Source organism: Ranitomeya variabilis, chromosome 6 (genome assembly GCF_051348905.1).
Source record: "Ranitomeya variabilis isolate aRanVar5 chromosome 6, aRanVar5.hap1, whole genome shotgun sequence".
In the NCBI taxonomy this organism is placed as follows: domain Eukaryota; kingdom Metazoa; phylum Chordata; class Amphibia; order Anura; family Dendrobatidae; genus Ranitomeya; species Ranitomeya variabilis.
Window position 1 is genome coordinate 471,233,057 of NC_135237.1, and position 21,077 is coordinate 471,254,133.

The following is a 21,077-nucleotide window of genomic DNA, read 5'->3' on the forward strand; positions in this document are numbered from 1 at the left end:
ACATCAGAAAAGTGAAACGTCCCAAATACAGAAAACGACGTAACGCACCGTTCAGCCATCTTTATTGTGGGCGCGCGGCTTAGGGCAGCACGTTAACGTACCATGAAAACAATGAACAACAAAAACGCGTTAACTTGTTGTTTTTTTCCTTCGGTGCTGATAAAGTTTACGTACAACACATTGTATATTGTCTTTTGATCAACTTCATACAACTTTCTCCATGTTCAATTTGCCCAGAAGTAAGATGGCGGGCACGAGGACAGCAGCCGTTGTCTGTCACGTGACTCATGGAGGACGTTGCTCCTCCCCGCAATGCTGACGTGGTGTCAACAGCAGTAGAGTCTAGCGTCATCTCAGAGGGAGAGGAGGAGGCGGCGCGCCCGGTGCTGCCCCAGTTGTCCCTGGTGTGTGCGACAGACGAGCGCCATCCGTCAGCATGGGCATCCGCAAGAAGAGCAGCAAGACGCCTCCTGTGCTGAGCCACGAGTTCATCATCCAGAACCATGCGGACATCGTCTCCTGCCTGGCTATGCTCTTCTTACTCGGGCTTATGTTCGAGGTGAGTGCGGCCTGAGAGGCCGGGGAGAACTACAAGTCCCAGCAGTGGCCGGTGCATGGTGTGGTGGAGTCACTCACTGCTGACGTGTGCCCGCAGCTCCCCTGCACCCCGCAGCTCCCCTGCACCGGTCCCGTCCCGGCTCCGCTCTTTTCCTGCTTCTTTCTTACTTTTCTGCACTCCTACCATCTGTCCCCGGGTATATATCGCGGGTCTCGCCTCTGCCCGGTTTCCCTATTAGTACAGCCCCGGTGTTAACATTCTTCTGGCAGATTCCACATCCAGCACCACTAGATCAATCCTTGACCTGATGGGGCTGGTGTACTTACATTGAGAATCCATGTAATCATGGCTGTATAATCCCGTTAGGACGTTTTCCTGCCTGCTATTAAAATGTTTACATGTGTACAGCCATCTTGACGTGGGTTTTCCGGTAAGTACACCAGGCTCATCTGGTCTTAAAGATTTTTTTTTTTTTTTTAAATAACACAAATAGTTTTGTATTGTGAGTTGCTAAACAACAAGTAGCGGTGTCCTCCGCACTGAGCAGTCGGTGCCCAGGACTTGTCACCATCTTGTACACACAGCTGTATGTCTGTGATCGGTAATAAGTAAAGCTGCACCATCCGGTCCTGCACTGAGCAGATCCCTAGGGGGTAGGGCATGTGCACACCTGGGTATAACATTGATGTAACCCCCCACTGCTGATTTGGATCTTTGGGATCTCTCCCTGTAATGCACCGTGACACTCTTTCTACACAAACAGAAATTCATGCAGAAATGCTCGTCCGTCAGACTGGGGACCCCGTCACATTCACTGCGGATTTAGGCACCGACACTGATGAGCGAGGCTTCCAGTCCTCTGTGGCAGCAGGTCTCAGCCCAACATCCAGGGCCATTCCCCGTGATGTAAGGGCCAGATGCCAGGGCAACCCCAAATCGCATGGCGCCCCTCTAGTTTCCATGTGAGATCTGGCCCGTGTAATGAACAATAGTGATTGTTTGGGGGAGTCTGCATCATGTCTAGGACGTCTGGCTGTTCTCATCGATTTAATCACAGACTGGAATATATTTTTCTATAATCGATGCTTCTCTAGCTGTTGCCATAGTGCGGATACATGCTGGGGGTTGTAGTCTTTGTGCGAGCAGGTTGTTCATCACTGGTGCTCGGATATGATCACTTCCATATGTTACATAACATAATGGCCACATTTGCTCTCAATCATCAGATTCATAAAAGAAAAAATGTGCATCTTTTCTACAAGCCGGGACAGAAAGTTCTGCTTCCAGATGTAGAGAACTGTGAGGACTGAAAAGCAGCCTGCTCGTTCCTCTATTTCTCAGAGCGGCCGGTGACTTCACTGTGCAGCCATAGTGTTGTGTGCATTGTACACGGGTAGATGAGGCCAGAGCCGCCGATACTAGGAGTGAGCTCCTCAGAGGCCGACTGTCGGGATAGCAGAATGACTGCATCACTCCGCCATGGTTTTCATGAGGAGCCAGCTGCTACCAGACCCCTACCTATAGGAACACACAGGCTTGGCCACACTTACCTGTTTCTGGTGGAGTCTGCACAGGTAGAGGGGTTTGAGCTGACTTTTGCAGGTGTATATCTGGCATTAGAATTAGAAGATCTCCCCTGTCCATAAGGTAGGTGCTAACTGGCTGATTAGTGGGGGTCTGACCTTTGGGACAAAACATGTGTACCACCGCTATATTTCTTCTCTAGGACTGCTCCAGATGGCATGGTACATCGCTCTTCTTTTACTGGTAAAGAATGAATGGCGCAGTCTTGCACGTACCTGGCCACTAGTGATGAGTGAGCACGCTCGGGTGGTCTCCAAGTATTTGTAGTTCTCGGAGATTTAGTTTGTCGATGCAGCTGCATGATTTGCGGCAGCTAGACAGCTAATATATGTGGGGATTCCCTAACAAATGGGCAATCTACACAACAGCTGTATAAACTGGTCCAGTTTTTTAGCCCATATAAGTGGAGCGTGACATCCTGATTAGATTTATGACCTCCATTTTTCCCCTGTCTGTGAGGATAATGGAACAGTACGTTTCCTGTAGTCTGAGTAATTGCGTGCAGCACATGTGATCACAATTGCCATTTTCAGTATTATCCCTGTATTTCTGTGCTTTAGTTAATATGACTATTACATTTTTATGCATCTGATATCTGGCTATTAGATGAATGAGCTGATGTTGTGACATGGCTGGTGGCCTTGTGCAAGGACTGACCTCCTACACACATGCAGATCTTGTGTAGCCCCCCATTCTGTACAGGGTATAGCTGCTCTGGCTTTGTTCTGATGAGTCACCTGAGCCAGGAGTAGGCAGCTGGAGCCTGGGTGGCCGGCGTGCTCCGGAGGCTGCAGCGTGCTCCCCTGGCTGTGTGCCTAGAACTACAAGGAGATGTGAACGTGGCAGCACAGTTTGGCTGCGTCCTGTCATGAAGAAGTGTAGCTTGTGGCCATGAAGTCAGTAGCAGTACATGATAACCCCTGCAATGTCAGCTGCTTCATTAACCGCTCTATTAATATACAATCATAACCCCAGAATTGGGGCCTCTATAATTACTGATCTATTGTCAGCTGCAAAGAAGTCTTGATATTCAGGGCTTGTGCACATGGGCTCTAGATGTATAGATATGCTGCATATTCTGTATACGGAGACTTGTACTCCTCAGCGTGTGCACTGCTGCTGCACGACGCCACTGATGACATGTCCCAGCCGGTGTGCACGGAGACCTGTACATGTCCCACCACGCTCCTCCTGTCACTAGCCCTAGTTGTGTGCGCGCAGTCGCCATGATGGATGAGAATAAGCAAATGGCTATGGAATACTGGAGACGGCTTCGTGTGACTCGGGTCTAACAGCCACGGGCATCAGGTCGGTGTCTTGTGTTCTGCATATCTACACCACCTCTACGTCACCTTTCTGCTCCTGCCAACATGGCGTTAGTTTCCTGTATCTGGAGTGGGGCTGCCGGCCGTGAGAAGCCGTGTCTGGTAATGCTGGTGGGTCTAGTTCTCCAGACTCTGGTTATTGATATTTTCGCTGGTGTCTGTGCTTGTTGAGAACAGTAACCGTAACTCTTGTCATTTTTCTTCTTCTCTTTAGATTACAGCAAAAGTGGCCGTCATGTTTGTCACGCTACAGTATAACGTCACCATTCCAGTGGAAGGTAAGGAGATTCACGCAGCATCGCAGCACTTAGAGGAGCCGTCACCAGGTTAAAAGTAGACGGCGTTACTCTTATTTTATGGGCTCATACTCGCGTGAAATACGGCCGAGTCTCGCATGGTAACACCCGGCTCTGCCGCCGGCACTTGGGAGCGGAGCGTACAGCTCCATGTATTGCTATGCAGCCACACGCTCCGCTCTGGAGTGCTGGCGGCAGAGCCGGGTTTTAACTTGCGAGACTCGGCCGTATTTCATGCAAGTGAGTATGAGCCCTATCACTGATGCTCGCCTGAGTGTTTCATTTTATTATGGTGCTTGAACCTCCTAGGTTCAAGCAACATATTGTAATCCGATTTCTTATATTTTATTCTTCTTCTTCTCCGCGTTTTCCGCAATTAATGCGGCCCGAACCGCTCGGCGCAGAGACCCCGTTCAGGCGGCGTTTCGAAGGCCTCGGTGGGGACAGGTGTGCTATGACTTTTATAGTCGATCCGATATGTAGATTTTATTTAAATCGCATTTAAAAAAAAAAATTTCCCATAGCAAATAATGGCGAACTTTCCATTACCCCGAACTTGACCTTCCAAAGATGGCAGCTATGCAAATGTACGGTGTCCATTTTAGGACATGATCATTTATCAAAGTCAAACATCAGAATAAAGTGACTATGACACCCTCTCGTCCCGTGTGTGAAAAGTAAGTGCCCCCCGGCCCCGTGTGTGAAAAGTAAGTGCCCCCCGGCCCCGTGTGTGAAAAGTAAGTGCCCCCCCGGCCCCGTGTGTGAAAAGTAAGTGCCCCCCCGGCCCCGTGTGTGAAAAGTAAGTGCCCCCCCGGCCCCGTGTGTGAAAAGTAAGTGCCCCCCCGGCCCCGTGTGTGAAAAGTAAGTGCCCTCCCGGCCCCGTGTGCAAAAGTAAGTGCGCCCCCGGCCCCGTGTGCAAAAGTAAGTGCGCCCCCGGCCCCGTGTGCAAAAGTAAGTGCGCCCCCGGCCCCGTGTGTGAAAAGTAAGTGCCCCCCCGGCCCCGTGTGTGAAAAGTAAGTGCCCCCCCGGCCCCGTGTGTGAAAAGTAAGTGCCCCCCCGGCCCCGTGTGTGAAAACTAAGTGCCCCCCCGGCCCCGTGTGTCAAAAGTAAGTGCCCCCCCGGCCCCGTGTGTCAAAAGTAAGTGCCCCCCCGGCCCCGTGTGTGAAAAGTAAGTGCCCCCCCGGCCCCGTGTGTCAAAATAAGTGCCCCCCCGGCCCCGTGTGTGAAAAGTAAGTGCCCTCCCGGCCCCGTGTGCAAAAGAAAGTGCGCCCCCGGCCCCGTGTGCAAAAGTAAGTGCGCCCCCGGCCCCGTGTGCAAAAGTAAGAGCGCCCCCGGCCCCGTGTGCAAAAGTAAGTGCGCCCCCGGCCCCGTGTGCAAAAGTAAGTGCGCCCCTGTGTGCAAAAGTAAGTGCGCCCCCGGCTCCGTGTGCAAAAGTAAGTGCGCCCCCGGCCCCGTGTGCAAAAGTAAGTGCGCCCCCGGCCCCGTGTGCAAAAGTAAGTGCGCCCCCGGCCCCGTGTGCAAAAGTAAGTGCGCCCCCGGCCCCGTGTGCAAAAGTAAGTGCGCCCCCGGCCCCGTGTGCAAAAGTGAGTGCGCCCCCGGCCCCGTGTGTGAAAAGTAAGTGCCCCCCGGCCCCGTGTGTGAAAAGTAAGTGCCCCCCGGCCCCGTGTGTGAAAAGTAAGTGCCCCCCGGCCCCGTGTGTGAAAAGTAAGTTCCGCCCCGTGTGTGAAAAGTAAGTGCCCCCCGGCCCCGTGTGTGAAAAGTAAGTGACCCACAACTCTGACCTGTATATAGGAGTCTGTATATAGGGGGATGTCTGTATATAGGAGTGGTGTCTGTATTTAGAGGGATGTCTGTATATAGGAGTGATGTCTGTATATAGGGGGATGTCTGTATATAGGAGTGGTGTCTGTATATAGAGGGATGTCTGTATATAAGAGTGGTGTCTGTATATAGTGGGATGTCTGTATATAGGAGTGGTGTCTGTATACAGAGGGATGTCTGTATATAGGAGTGGTGTCTGTATATAGAGGGATGTCTGTATATAGGAGAGGTGTCTGTATATAGAGGGATGTCTGTATATAGGAGTGGTGTCTGTATATAGGGGATTGTCTGTATATAGGAGTGGTGTCTGTATATAGAGGGATGTCTGTATATAGGAGTGCTGTCTGTATATAGAGGGATGTCTGTATATAGGAGTGATGTCTGTATATAGGGGGATGTCTGTATATAGGAGTGGTGTCTGTATATAGAGGGATGTCTGTATATAAGAGTGGTGTCTGTATATAGAGGGATGTCTGTATATAGGAGTGGTGTCTGTATATAGGGGATTGTCTGTATATAGGAGTGGTGTCTGTATATAGAGGGATGTCTGTATATAGGAGTGGTGTCTGTATATAGAGGGATGTCTGTATATAGGAGTGATGTCTGTATATAGGGGGATGTCTGTATATAGGAGTGGTGTCTGTATATAGAGGGATGTCTGTATATAAGAGTGGTGTCTGTATATAGGGGGATGTCTGTATATAGGAGTGGTGTCTGTATATAGGGGGATGTCTGAATATAGGAGATATGTCTGTATATATAGGGATGTCTGTATATAGGAGTGGTGTCTGTATATAAGGGGATGTCTGTATATAGGAGTGGTTTCTGTATATAGGAGGATTTCTGTATATAGCAGTGGTGTCTGTATATAGAGGGATGTCTGTATTTAGGAGAGATGTCTGTATATAGAGGGATGTCTGTATATAAGAGTGGTGTCTGTATATAGAGAGATGTCTGTATATAGGAGACATGTCTGTATATAGAGGGATGTCTGTATATAGGAGTGGTGTCTGTATATAGAGGGATGTCTGTATAAAGGAGAGGTGTCTGTATACAGAGGGATGTCTGTATATAGGAATGGTGTCTGTATATAGAGGGATGTCTGTATATAGGAGTGGTGTCTATATAGGGGGATGTCTGTATATAGGAGTGGTGTCTGTATATAGAGGGAAGTCTGTATATAGGAGTGGTGTCTGTATATAGAGGGATGTCTGTATATAGGAGTGGTGTCTGTATACAGAGGGATGTCTGTATATAGGAATGGTGTCTGTATATAGGGGGATGTCTGTATATAGGAGTGGTGTCTGTATACAGAGGGATGTCTGTATATAGGAGTGGTGTCTGTATATAGAGTGTTGTCTGTATATAGGAGTGGTGTCTGTATATAGGGGGATGTCTCTATATAGGAGAGATGTCTGTATATAGAGGGATGTCTATATATAGGAGTGGTGTCTGTATATAGAGGGATGTCTGTATATAGCAGTGGTGTCTGTATATAGAGGGATGTCTGCATAAAGGAGTGGTGTCTGTATACAGAGGGATGTCTGTATACAGAGGGATGGCTGTATATAGGAGTGGTGTCTGTATATAGAGGGATGTCTGTTTATAGGAGTGGTGTCTGTATATAGGGGGATGTCTGTATATATGAGTGGTGTCTGTATATAGAGGGAAGTCTGTATATAGGAGTGGTGTCTGTATATAGAGGGATGTCTGTATATAGGAGTGGTGTCTGTATACAGAGGGATGTCTGTATATAGGAGTGGTGTCTGTATATAGGGGGATGTCTGTATATAGGAGTGGTGTCTGTATATAGGGGGATGTCTGTTTATAGGAGTGGTGTCTGTATATAGAGGGATGTCTGTATATAGGAGAGATGTCTGTATATAGAGGGATGTCTGTATATTTGAGTGGTGTCTGTATATAGAGGGATGTCTGTATATAGGAGAGATGTCTGTATATAGAGGGATGTCTGTATATAGGAGAGATGTCTGTATATAGAGGGATCTCTGTATATAGGAGTGGTGTCTGTATATAGGGGGATGTCTTAATATAGGAGAGATGTCTGTATATATAGGGATATCTGTGTATAGGAGTGGTGTCTGTATATAGGGGGATATCTGTATATAGGAGTGGTGTCTGTATATAGGGGGATTTCTGTATATAGGAGTGGTGTCTGTATATAGAGGGATGTCTGTACATAGGAGCGGTGTCTGTATATAGAGGGATGTCTGTATATAGGAGTGGTGCCTGTATACAGAGGGATGTCTGTATATTGGAGTGGTGTGTGTATATAGGGGGATGTCTGTATATAGGAGTGGTGTCTGTATATAGGGGGATGTTTGTATATAGGAGTGTTGTCTGTATATAGAGGGATGTCTGTATATAGGAGAGATGTCTGTATATAGAGGGATGTCTGTATATAGGAGTGGTGTCTGTATATAGAGGGATGTCTGTATATAGGAGTGGTGTCTGTATATAGGGGGATGTCTGAATATAGGAGAGATGTCTGTATATATAGGGATGTCTGTGTATAGGAGTGGTGTCTTTATATAGGGGGATATCTGTATATAGGAGTGGTGTCTGTATATAGGGGGATTTCTGTATATAGGAGTGGTGTCTGTATATAGAGGGATGTCTGTATATAGGAGTGGTGTCTGTATATAGAGGGATGTCTGTATATAGGAGTGGTGTCTGTATATAGAGGGATGTCTGTATATAGGAGTGGTGTCTGTATATAGAGGGATGTCTGTATATAGGAGTGTTGTCTGTATATAGAGGGATGTCTGTTTATAGGAGTGGTGTCTCTATATAGGGGGATGTCTGAATATAGGAGATATGTCTGTATATAGAGGGATGTCTGTATATAGGAGTGGTGTCTGTATATAGAGGGATGTCTGTATATAGGAGTGATGTCTGTATACAGAGGGATGTCTGTATATAAGAGTGGTGTCTTTATATAGGGGATGTCTGTATATAGGAGTGGTGTCTGTATATAGAGGGATGTCTGTATATAGGAGTGGTGTCTGTATATAGAGGGATGTCTGTACATAGGAGTGGTGTCTGTATATAGAGGGATGTCTGTGTATAGGAGTGGTGTCTGTATATAGAGGGATGTCTGTATATAGGAGTGGTGTCTGTATATAGGGGATGTCTGTATATAGGAGTGGTGTCTGTATATAGAGGGATGTCTGTATATAGGAGTGGTGTCTGTATAAAGAGGGATGTCTGTATATAGGAGTGCTGTCTGTATAAAAAGGGATGTCTGTATATAGGAGTGGTGTCTGTATATAGAGGGATGTCTGTATATTGGAGAGGTGTCTGTATATAGAGGGATATCTGTATATAGGAGAGGTGCCTGCATATAAGAGTGGTGTCTGTATATAGGAGTGGTGTCTGTATATAGAGGGATGTCTTTATATAGAAGTGGTGTCTGTATATAGGGGGATGTCTGTATAAGGGAGAGATGTCTATATAGAGGGATGTCTGTATATAGGAGAGATGTCTGTATATAAGAGTGGTGTCTGTATATAGGGGGATGTCTGTAGATGTCTGTATATAGTGGGATGTCTGTATATAGGAGTGGTGTCTGTATATAGAAGGATGTCTTCTATATTGTAGTGGTGTCTGTATATAGAGGGATGTCTGTATATAGGAGTGGTATCTGAATATAGAGGGATCTCTGTATATGGTAGTGGTGTCTGTATATAGAGGGATGTCTGTATGTAGGAGTTGTGTCTGTATATAGGAGTGGTGTCTGTATAGAGGAGTGATGTCTGTATATAAGAGGATGTGGCCAAAGTGGCTACCGAGAGACTGTGTGCTCCAAAGTGGCTACCAAGGATTCCTGCATGCCAAAATGGCTACCAAGGGGCCAAAGTTGCTAACAAGGGGCCCAGCACATCAAAGTGGCTACCAAGGGGCCAAATTGGATTCCCAGGGGCAGGGCCCTGCATGCCAGACTTGCTCCTGAGGTTCATTGGCAGCTGGCAGCGCTGTTCAAGCACCATGTATTTCCTTCAGGAAATGCCCATCTAGTTATGGTGCTTGAACCCTCCTAGGTTCAAGCAACATATTGTAATCCGATTTCTTATATTTTATTCTTCTTCTTCTCCGTGTTTTCCGCAATTAATGCGGCCCGAACCGCTCGGCGCAGAGACCCCGTTCAGGCGGCGTTTCGAAGGCCTCGGTGGGGACAGGTGTGCTATGACTTTTATAATCGATCCGATATGTAGATTTTATTTAAATCGCATTTTTAAAAAAAAATTTCCCATAGGAAATAATGGCGAACTTTCCATTACCCCCCAACTTGACCTTCCAAAGATGGCAGCTATGCAAATGTACGGTGTCCATTTTAGGACATGATCATTTATCAAAGTCAAACATCAGAATAAAGTGACTATGACACCCTCTCGTCCCGTGTGCAAAAGTAAGTGCGCCCCCGGCCCCGTGTGCAAAAGTAAGTGCGCCCCCGGCCCCGTGTGCAAAAGTAAGTGCGCCCCCGGCCCCGTGTGCAAAAGTAAGTGCGCCCCCGGCCCCGTGTGCAAAAGTAAGTGCGCCCCCGGCCCCGTGTGCAAAAGTAAGTTCGCCCCCGGCCCCGTGTGTGAAAAGTAAGTGCGCCCCCGGCCCCGTGTGTGAAAAGTAAGTTCCCCCCGGCCCCGTGTGTGAAAAGTAAGTGCCCCCCGGCCCCGTGTGTGAAAAGTAAGTGCCCCCCGGCCCCGTGTTTGAAAATTAAGTGCCCACCGGCCCCGTGTGTGAAAAGTAAGTGACCCACAACTCTGACCTGTATATAGGAGTCTGTATATAGGGGGATGTCTGTATATAGGAGTGGTGTCTGTATTTAGAGGGATGTCTGTATATAGGAGTGGTGTCTTTATATAGGGGGATGTCTGTATATAGGAGTGGTGTCTGTATATAGAGGGATGTCTGTATATAGGAGAGATGTCTGTATATAGAGGGATGTCTGTATATAGGAGTGGTGTCTGTATATAGAGGGATGTCTGTATATAGGAGTGGTGTCTGTATACAGAGGGATGTCTGTATATAGGAGTGGTGTCTTTATATAGGGGGATGTCTGTATATAGGAGTGGTGTCTGTATATAGAGGGATGTCTGTATATAGGAGAGATGTCTGTATATAGAGGGATGTCTGTATATAGGAGTGGTGTCTGTATATAGAGGGATGTCTGTATATAGGAGTGGTGTCTGTATACAGAGGGATGTCTGTATATAGGAGTGGTGTCTGTATATAGGGGGATGTCTGTATATAGGAGTGTTGTCTGTATATAGAGGGATGTCTGTATATAGGAGAGGTGTCTGTATATAAAGGGATGTCTGTATATAGGAGTGGTGTCTGTATATAGGGGATGTCTGTATATAGGAGTGGTGTCTGTATATAGAGGGATGTCTGTATATAGGAGTGGTGTCTGTATATAGGGGGATGTCTGTATATAGGAGTGGTGTCTGTATATAGAGGGATGTCTGTATATAGGAGAGGTGTCTGTATAGAGGGATGTCTGTATATAGGAGTGGTGTCTGTATATAGGGGGATGTCTGTATATAGGGGGATGTCTGTATATAGGAGTGGTGTCTGTATATAGAGGGATGTCTGTATGTAGGAGTGGTGTCTGTATATAGAGGGATGTCTGTATATAGGAGTGGTGTCTGTATATAGGGGGATGTCTGTATATAGGAGTGGTGTCTGTATATAGAGGGATGTCTGTATATAGGAGAGATGTCTATATAGAGGGATGTCTGTATATAGGAGTGGTGTCTGTATATAGAGGGATGTCTGTATATAGGAGTGGTGTCTGTATATAGAGGGATGTCTGTATATAGGAGTGGTGTCTGTATATAGAGGGATGTCTGTATATAGGAGTGGTGTCTGTATATAGAGGGATGTCTGTATATAGGAGTGGTGTCTGTATATAGAGGGATGTCTGTATATAGGAGTGGTGTCTGTATATAGGGGGATGTCTGTATATAGGAGTGGTGTCTGTATATAGAGGGATGTCTGTATAGGAGTGGTGTCTGTATACAGAGGGATGTCTGTATATAGGAGTGGTGTCTGTATATAGAGGGATGTCTGTATATAGTAGTGGTGTCTGTATACAGAGGGATGTCTGTATATAGGAGTGGTGTCTGTATATAGAGGGATGTCTGTATATAGGAGTGGTGTCTGTATATAGGGGGATGTCTGTATATAGGAGTGGTGTCTGTATATAGAGGGATGTCTGTATATAGGAGTGGTGTCTGTATATAGGGGGATGTCTGTATATAGGAGTGTTGTCTGTATATAGGGGGATGTCTGTATATAGGAGAGATGTCTGTATATACAGGGATGTCTGTATATAGGAGTGGTGTCTGTATATAGAGGGATGTCTGTATATAGGAGTGGTGTCTGTATATAGAGGGATGTCTGTATATAGGAGTGGTGTCTGTATATAGAGGGATGTCTGTATATAGGAGTGGTGTCTGTATACAGAGGGATGTCTGTATATAGGAGTGGTGTCTGTATATAGAGGGATTTCTGTATATAGGAGTGGTGTCTGTATATAGAGGGATGTCTGTATATAGGAGTGGTGTCTGTATACAGAGGGATGTCTGTATATAGGAGTGGTGTCTGTATATAGAGGGATGTCTGTATATAGGATTGGTGTCTGTATATAGGGGGATGTCTGTATATAGGAGTGGTGTCTGTATATAGAGGGATGTCTGTATATAGGAGTGGTGTCTGTATATAGAGGGATGTCTGTATATAGGAGTGGTGTCTGTATACAGAGGGATGTCTGTATATAGGAGTGGTGTCTGTATATAGGGGGATGTCTGTATATAGGGGGATGTCTGTATATAGGAGTGGTGTCTGTATATAGGGGGATGTCTGTATATAGGAGTGGTGTCTGTATATAGAGGGATGTCTCTATATAGGAGAGATGTCTGTATATACAGGGATGTCTGTATATAGGAGTGGTGTCTGTATATAGAGGGATGTCTGTATATAGGAGTGGTGTCCGTATATAGAGGGATGTCTGTATATAGGAGTGGTGTCTGTATATAAGAGGATGTGGCCAAAGTGGCTACCAAGGATTCCTGCATGCCAAAATGGCTACCAAGGGGCCAAAGTTGCTAACAAGGGGCCCCGCACATCAAAGTGGCTGCCAAGGGGCCAAATTGGATACCCAGGGGCAGGGCCCTGCATGCCAGACTTGCTCCTGAGGTTCATTGGCAGCTGGCAGCGCTGTTCAAGCACCATGTATTTCCTTCAGGAAATGCCCATCTAGTTATGGTGCTTGAACCTCCTAGGTTCAAGCAACATATTGTAATCCGATTTCTTATATTTTATTATTATTATTATTATTCTTCTCCGCGTTTTCCGCAATTAATGCGGCCCGAACCTCTCGGCGCAGAGACCCCGTTCAGGCGGCGTTTCGAAGCCCTCGGTGGGGACAGGTGTGCTATGACTTTTATAGTCGATCCGATATGTAGATTTTATTTAAATCGCATTTTTAAAAAAAAATTTCCCATAGGAAATAATGGCGAACTTTCCATTACCCCAAACTTGACCTTCCAAAGATGGCAGCTATGCAAATGTACGGTATCCATTTTAGGACATGATCATTTATCACACGGCCCCGTGTGCAAAAGTAAGTGCGCCCCCGGCCCCGTGTGCAAAAGTAAGTGCGCCCCCGGCCCCGTGTGCAAAAGTAAGAGCGCCCCCGGCCCCGTGTGCAAAAGTAAGTGCGCCCCCGGCCCCGTGTGCAAAAGTAAGTGCGCCCCCGGCCCTGTGTGCAAAAGTAAGTGCGCCCCCGGCCCCGTGTGCAAAAGTAAGTGCGCCCCCGGCCCCGTGTGCAAAAGTAAGTGCGCCCCCGGCCCCGTGTGCAAAAGTAAGTGCGCCCCCGTCCCCGTGTGCAAAAGTAAGTGCGCCCCCGGCCCCGTGTGCAAAAGTAAGTGCGCCCCAGTCCCGGGTGTGCAAAAGTAAGTGCGCCCCGGTCCCGGGTGTGGAAAAGTAAGTGCTCCCCTGGTCCCGGGTGTGGAAAAGTAAGTGGCCCCCCTGTCCCGTGTGTGAAAAGTGCTGCTGTAAAGCTGGCAGCGCTGTTCAAGCACCATGTATTTCCTTCAGGAAATGCCCATCTAGTTATTATTATTATTCTTCTCCGCGTTTTCCGCAATTAATGCGGCCCGAACCGCTCGGCGCAGAGACCCCGTTCAGGCGGCGTTTCGAAGGCCTCGGTGGGGACAGGTGTGCTATGACTTTTATAGTCGATCCGATATGTAGATTTTATTTAAATCGCATTTAAAAAAAAAAATTTCCCATAGGAAATAATGGCGAACTTTCCATTACCCCAAACTTGACCTTCCAAAGATGGCAGCTATGCAAATGTACGGTATCCATTTTAGGACATGATCATTTATCACAGTCAAACATCAGAATAAAGTGACTATGACACCCTCTCATCCCGTGTGTGAAAAGTAAGTGCCCCCCCGGCCCCGTGTGTGAAAAGTAAGTGCCCCCCCGGCCCCGTGTGCAAAAGTAAGTGCGCCCCCGGCCCCGTGTGCAAAAGTAAGTGCGCCCCCGGCCCCGTGTGCAAAAGTAAGTGCGCCCCCGGCCCCGTGTGCAAAAGTAAGTGCGCCCCCGGCCCCGTGTGCAAAAGTAAGTGCGCCCCCGGCCCCGTGTGCAAAAGTAAGTGCGCCCCCGGCCCCGTGTGCAAAAGTAAGTGCGCCCCCGGCCCCGTGTGCAAAAGTAAGTGCGCCCCCGGCCCCGTGTGCAAAAGTAAGTGCGCCCCCGGCCCCGTGTGCAAAAGTAAGTGCGCCCCCGGCCCCGTGTGCAAAAGTAAGTGCGCCCCCGGCCCCGTGTGCAAAAGTACGTGCGCCCCCGGCCCCGTGTGCAAAAGTAAGTGCGCCCCCGGCCCCGTGTGCAAAAGTAAGTGCGCCCCCGGCCCCGTGTGCAAAAGTAAGTGCGCCCCCGGCCCCGTGTGCAAAAGTAAGTGCGCCCCCGGCCCCGTGTGCAAAAGTAAGTGCGCCCCCGGCCCCGTGTGCAAAAGTAAGTGCGCCCCCGGCCCCGTGTGCAAAAGTAAGTGCGCCCCCGGCCCCGTGTGCAAAAGTAAGTGCGCCCCCGGCCCCGTGTGCAAAAGTAAGTGCGCCCCCGGCCCCGTGTGCAAAAGTAAGTGCGCCCCCGGCCCCGTGTGCAAAAGTAAGTGCGCCCCCGGCCCCGTGTGCAAAAGTAAGTGCGCCCCCGGCCCCGTGTGCAAAAGTAAGTGCGCCCCCGGCCCCGTGTGCAAAAGTAAGTGCGCCCCCGGCCCCGTGTGCAAAAGTAAGTGCGCCCCCGGCCCCGTGTGCAAAAGTAAGTGCGCCCCCGGCCCCGTGTGCAAAAGTAAGTGCGCCCCCGGCCCCGTGTGCAAAAGTAAGTGCGCCCCCGGCCCCGTGTGCAAAAGTAAGTGCGCCCCCGGCCCCGTGTGCAAAAGTAAGTGCGCCCCCGGCCCCGTGTGCAAAAGTAAGTGCGCCCCCGGCCTCGTGTGCAAAAGTAAGTGCGCCCCCGGCCCCGTGTGCAAAAGTAAGTGCGCCCCGGTCCCGGGTGTGGAAAAGTAAGTGGCCCCCCTGGTCCCGTGTGTGAAAAGTGCTGCTGTAAAGCTGGCAGCGCTGTTCAAGCACCATGTATTTCCTTCAGGAAATGCCCATCTAGTTATGGTGCTTGAACCTCCTAGGTTCAAGCAACATATTGTAATCCGATTTCTTATATTTTATTATTATTATTATTATTATTATTATTCTTCTTCTTCTCCGCGTTTTCCGCAATTAATGCGGCCCGAACCGCTCGGCGCAGAGACCCCGTTCAGGCGGCGTTTCGAAGGCCTCGGTGGGGACAGGTGTGCTATGACTTTTATAGTCGATCCGATATGTAGATTTTATTAAAATCGCATTTTTTAAAAAAAATTTCCCATAGGAAATAATGGCGAACTTTCCATTACCCCAAACTTGACCTTCCAAAGATGGCAGCTATGCAAATGTACGGTATCCATTTTAGGACATGATCATTTATCACACGGCCCCGTGTGCAAAAGTAAGTGCGCCCCCGGCCCCGTGTGCAAAAGTAAGTGCGCCCCCGGCCCCGTGTGCAAAAGTAAGTGCGCCCCCGGCCCCGTGTGCAAAAGTAAGTGCGCCCCCGGCCCCGTGTGCAAAAGTAAGTGCGCCCCCGACCCCGTGTGCAAAAGTAAGTGCGCCCCCGGCCCCGTGTGCAAAAGTAAGTGCCCCCCCGGCCCCGTGTGCTAAAAAGTAAGTGCGCCCCCGGCCCCGTGTGCAAAAGTAAGTGCGCCCCCGGCCCCGTGTGCAAAAGTAAGTGCGCCCCCGGCCCCGTGTGCAAAAGTAAGTGCGCCCCCGGCCCCGTGTGCAAAAGTAAGTGCGCCCCCGGCCCCGTGTGCAAAAGTAAGTGCGCCCCCGGCCCCGTGTGCAAAAGTAAGTGCGCCCCCGGCCCCGTGTGCAAAAGTAAGTGCGCCCCCGGCCCCGTGTGCAAAAGTAAGTGCGCCCCCGGCCCCGTGTGCAAAAGTAAGTGCGCCCCCGGCCCCGTGTGCAAAAGTAAGTGCGCCCCCGGCCCCGTGTGCAAAAGTAAGTGCGCCCCCGGCCCCGTGTGCAAAAGTAAGTGCGCCCCCGGCCCCGTGTGCAAAAGTAAGTGCGCCCCCGGCCCCGTGTGCAAAAGTAAGTGCGCCCCCGGCCCCGTGTGCAAAAGTAAGTGCGCCCCCGGCCCCGTGTGCAAAAGTAAGTGCGCCCCCGGCCCCGTGTGCAAAAGTAAGTGCGCCCCCGGCCCCGTGTGCAAAAGTAAGTGCGCCCCCGGCCCCGTGTGCAAAAGTAAGTGCGCCCCCGGCCCCGTGTGCAAAAGTAAGTGCGCCCCCGGCCCCGTGTGCAAAAGTAAGTGCGTCCCCGGCCCCGTGTGCAAAAGTAAGTGCGCCCTCGGCCCCGTGTGCAAAAGTAAGTGCGCCCCCGGCCCCGTGTGCAACAGTAAGTGCGCCCCCGGCCCCGTGTGCAACAGTAAGTGCGCCCCCGGCCCCGTGTGCAAAAGTAAGTGCGCCCCCGGCCCCGTGTGCAAAAGTAAGTGCGCCCCCGGCCTCTTGTGCAAAAGTAAGTGCGCCCCCGGCCCCGTGTGTGAAAAGTAAGTGCCCCCTTGGCCCCGTGTGTGAAAAGTAAGTGCCCCCCGGCCCCGTGTGTGAAAAGTAAGTGCCCCCCGGCCCCGTGTGTGAAAAGTAAGTGCCCCCCCCGGCCCCGTGTGTGAAAAGGAAGTGACCCACAACTCTGACCTGTATATAGGAGTCTGTATATAGGGGGATGTCTGTATATAGGAGTGGTGTCTGTATTTAGAGGGATGTCTGTATATAGGAGTGGTGTCTGTATATAGGGGGATGTCTGTATATAGGAGTGGTGTCTGTATATAGGGGATTGTCTGTATATAGGAGTGGTGTCTGTATATAGAGGGATGTCTGTATATAGGAGTGGTGTCTGTTTATAGAGGGATGTCTGTATATAGGAGTGATGTCTGTATATAGGAGTGATGTCTGTATATAGGGGGATGTCTGTATATAGGAGTGGTGTCTGTATATAGAGGGATGTCTATATAAGAGTGGTGTCTGTATATAGAGGGATGTCTGTATATAGGAGTGGTGTCTGTATATAGAGGGATGTCTGTATATAGGAGTGGTGTCTGTATATAGAGGGATGTCTGTATATAGGAGTGGTGTCTGTATATAGGGGGATGTCTGTATATAGGAGTGGTGTCTGTATATAGAGGGATATCTGCATAAAGGAGAGATGTCTGTATATAGAGGGATGTCTGTATATAGGAGTGGTGTCTGTACATAGAGGGATGTCTGTATATAGGAGTGGTGTCTGTATATAGAGGGATGTCTGTATATAGGAGTGGTGTCTGTATACAGAGGGATGTCTGTATATAGGAGTGGTGTCTGTATACAGAGGGATGTCTGTATATAGGAGTGGTGTCTGTATATAGGGGGATGTCTGTATATAGGAGTGGTGTCTGTATATAGAGGGATGTCTGTATATAGAATTGGTGTCTGTATACAGAGGGATGTCTGTATATAGGAGTGGTGTCTGTATACAGAGGGATGTCTGTATATAGGAGTGGTGTCTGTATATAGGGGGATGTCTGTATATAGGAGTGGTGTCTGTATATAGGGGGATATCTGTATATAGGAGTGGTGTCTGTATATAGAGGGATGTCTGTATATAGGAGTGGTGTCTGTATACAGAGGGATGTCTGTATATAGGAGTGGTGTCTGTATATAGAGGGATGTCTGTATATAGGAGTGGTGTCTGTATATAGAGGGATGTCTGTATATAGGAGTGGTGTCTGTATATAGAGGGATGTCTGTATATAGGAGTGGTGTCTGTATATAGGGGGATGTCTGTATTTAGGAGTGGTGTCTGTATATAGAGGGATGTCTGTATATAGTAGAGATGTCTGTATATAGAGGGATGTCTGTATATAGGAGTGGTGTCTGTATATAGAGGGATGTCTGTATATAGGAGAGATGTCTGTATATAGAGGGATGTCTGTATATAGGAGTGGTGTCTGTATATAGAGGGATGTCTGTATATAGGAGTGGTGTCTGTATATAGAGGGATGTCTGTATATATGAGTTGTCTGTATACAGAGGGATGTCTGTATATAGGAGTGGTGTCTCTATATAGGGGGATGTCTGAATATAGAAGATATGTCTGTATATAGAGGGATGTCTGTATATAGGAGTGGTGTCTGTATATAGAGGGATGTCTGTATATAGGAGTGGTGTCCGTATATAGAGGGATGTCTGTATATAGGAGTGGTGTCTGTATATAGAGGGATGTCTGTATATAGGAGTGGTGTCTGTATATAGAGGGATGTCTGTATATAGGAGTGGTGTCTGTATATAGGGGGATGTCTGTATTTAGGAGTGGTGTCTGTATATAGAGGGATGTCTGTATATAGGAGAGATGTCTGTATATAGAGGGATGTCTGTATATAGGAGTGGTGTCTGTATATAGAGGGATGTCTGTATATAGGAGAGATGTCTGTATATAGAGGGATGTATGTATATAGGAGTGGTGTCTGTATATAGGAGTGGTGTCTGTATATAGAGGGATGTCTGTATATAGGAGTGGTGTCTGTATATAGAGGGATGTCTGTATATATGAGTTGTCTGTATACAGAGGGATGTCTGTATATAGGAGTGGTGTCTCTATATAGGGGGATGTCTGAATATAGAAGATATGTCTGTATATAGAGGGATGTCTGTATATAGGAGTGGTGTCTGTATATAGGGGGATATCTGTATATAGGAGTGGTGTCTGTATATAGAGGGATGTCTGTATATAGGAGAGATGTCTGTATATAGAGGGATGTCTGTATATAGGAGTGGTGTCTCTATATTGGGGGATGTCTGTATATAGTAGAGATGTCTGTATATAGGGGGATGTCTGAATATAGGAGTGGTGTCTGTATATAGGGGGATGTCTGTATATAGGAGTGGTGTCTGTATATAGAGGGATGTCTGTATATAGGGGAGGTGCCTGCATATAGGAGTGGTGTCTGTATATTGGAGTGGTGTCTGTATATAGAGGGATGTCTTTATATAGAAGTGGTGTCTGTATTTAGGGGGATTTCTGTATATTGTAGTGCTGTCTGTATATAGGGGTATGTCTGTATAAAGGAGTGGTATCTGTATATAGAGGGATGTCTGTATGTAGGAGTTGTGTCTGTATATAGGAGTGGTGTCTGTATATAGGAGTAATGTCTGTATATAAGAGGATGTGGCCAAAGTGGCTACCAAGGATTCCTGCATGCCAAAATGGCTACCAAGGGGCCAAAGTTGCTAACAAGGGCCCCCGCACATCAAAGTGGCTACCAAGGGGCCAAATTGGATACCCAGGGGCAGGGCCCTGCATGCCAGACTTGCTCCTGAGGTTCATTGGCAGCTGGCAGCGCTGTTCAAGCACCATGTATTTCCTTCAGGAAATGCCCATCTAGTTATTATTATTATTCTTCTCCGCGTTTTCCGCAATTAATGCGGCCCGAACCGCTCGGCGCAGAGACCCCGTTCAGGCAGCGTTTCGAAGCCCTCGGTGGGGACAGGTGTGCTATGACTTTTATAGTCGATCCGATATGTAGATTTTATTTAAATCGCATTTTAAAAAAAATATTTCCCATAGGAAATAATGGCGAACTTTCCATTACCCCCTACTTGACCTTCCAAAGATGGCAGCTATGCAAATGTATGGTGTCCATTTTAGGACATGATCATTTATCAAAGTCAATCATCAGAATAAAGTGACTATGACACCCTCTCGTCCCGTGTGTGAAAAGTAAGTGCCCCCCCGGCCCCGTGTGTGAAAAGTAAGTGCGCCCCCGACCCCGTGTGCAAAAGTAATTGCGCCCCCGGCCCCGTGTGTGAAAAGTAAGTGCCCCCCAGACCCGTGTGTGAAAAGTAAGTGCCCCCCGGCCCCGTGTGTGAAAAGTAAGTGCCCCCCGGCCCCGTGTGTGAAAAGTAAGTGCCCCCCCGGCCCCGTGTGTGAAAAGTAAGTGCCCCCCCGGCCCCGTGTGTGAAAAGTAAGTGACCCACAACTCTGACCTGTGTATATAGGAGTCTGTATATAGGGGGATGTCTGTATATAGGAGAGATGTCTGTATATAGAGGGATGTCTGTATATAGGAGTGGTGTCTGTATATAGAGGGATGTCTGTATATAGGAGTGGTGTCTGTATATAGGGGGATGTCTGTATATAGGAGTGGTGTCTGTATATAGAGGGATGTCTGTATATAGGAGTGGTGTCTGTATATAGAGGGATGTCTGTATATAGGAGTGGTGTCTGTATACAGAGGGATGTCTGTATATAGGAGTGGTGTCTGTATATAGAGGGATGTCTGTATATAGGAGTGGTGTCTGTATACAGAGGGATGTCTGTATATAGGAGTGGTGTCTGTATATACAGGGATGTCTGTATATAAGAGTGGTGTCTGTATATAGAGGGATGTCTGTATATAGGAGTGGTGTCTGTATATAGAGGGATGTCTGTATATAGGAGTGGTGTCTGTATATAGGGGGATGTCTGTATATAGGAGTGGTGTCTGTATATAGGGGGGTGTCTGTATATAGGAGTGGTGTCTGTATATAGGGGGATGTCTGTATATAGGAGTGGTGTCTGTATATAGAGGGATGTCTGTATATAGGAGAGGTGCCTGCATATAGGAGTGGTGTCTGTATATAGGATTGGTGTCTGTATATAGGGGGATGTCTGTATATAGGAGTGGTGTCTGTATATAGAGGGGTGTCTGTATATAGAGGGATGTCTGTATGTAGGAGAGATGTCTGTATATAGAGGGATGTCTTTATATAGGAGTGGTGTCTGTATATAGAGGGATGTCTGTATATAGGAGAGATGTCTGTATATAGAGGGATGTCTGTATATAGGAGTGGTGTCTGTATATAGGGGTATGTCTGTATATAGAAGTGGTGTC

At 48.2% G+C, this 21,077-nt stretch overlaps 1 protein-coding gene across 1 annotated transcript in view; it reads left to right on the top strand.

The window, feature by feature from the left end:
• The first annotated feature begins 268 nt into the window (after positions 1-268).
• The window catches only part of TRAM1 (translocation associated membrane protein 1), a 59,318-nt gene continuing 38,509 nt past the window's right edge, over positions 269-21,077 (top strand). The window contains exons 1-2 of the mRNA XM_077270622.1: positions 269-559; positions 3,683-3,746. Of these exons, the coding sequence (XP_077126737.1) occupies positions 437-559; positions 3,683-3,746 (187 nt within the window). The 5' untranslated portion in view covers positions 269-436. The remainder of the gene's footprint in view (positions 560-3,682; positions 3,747-21,077) is intronic.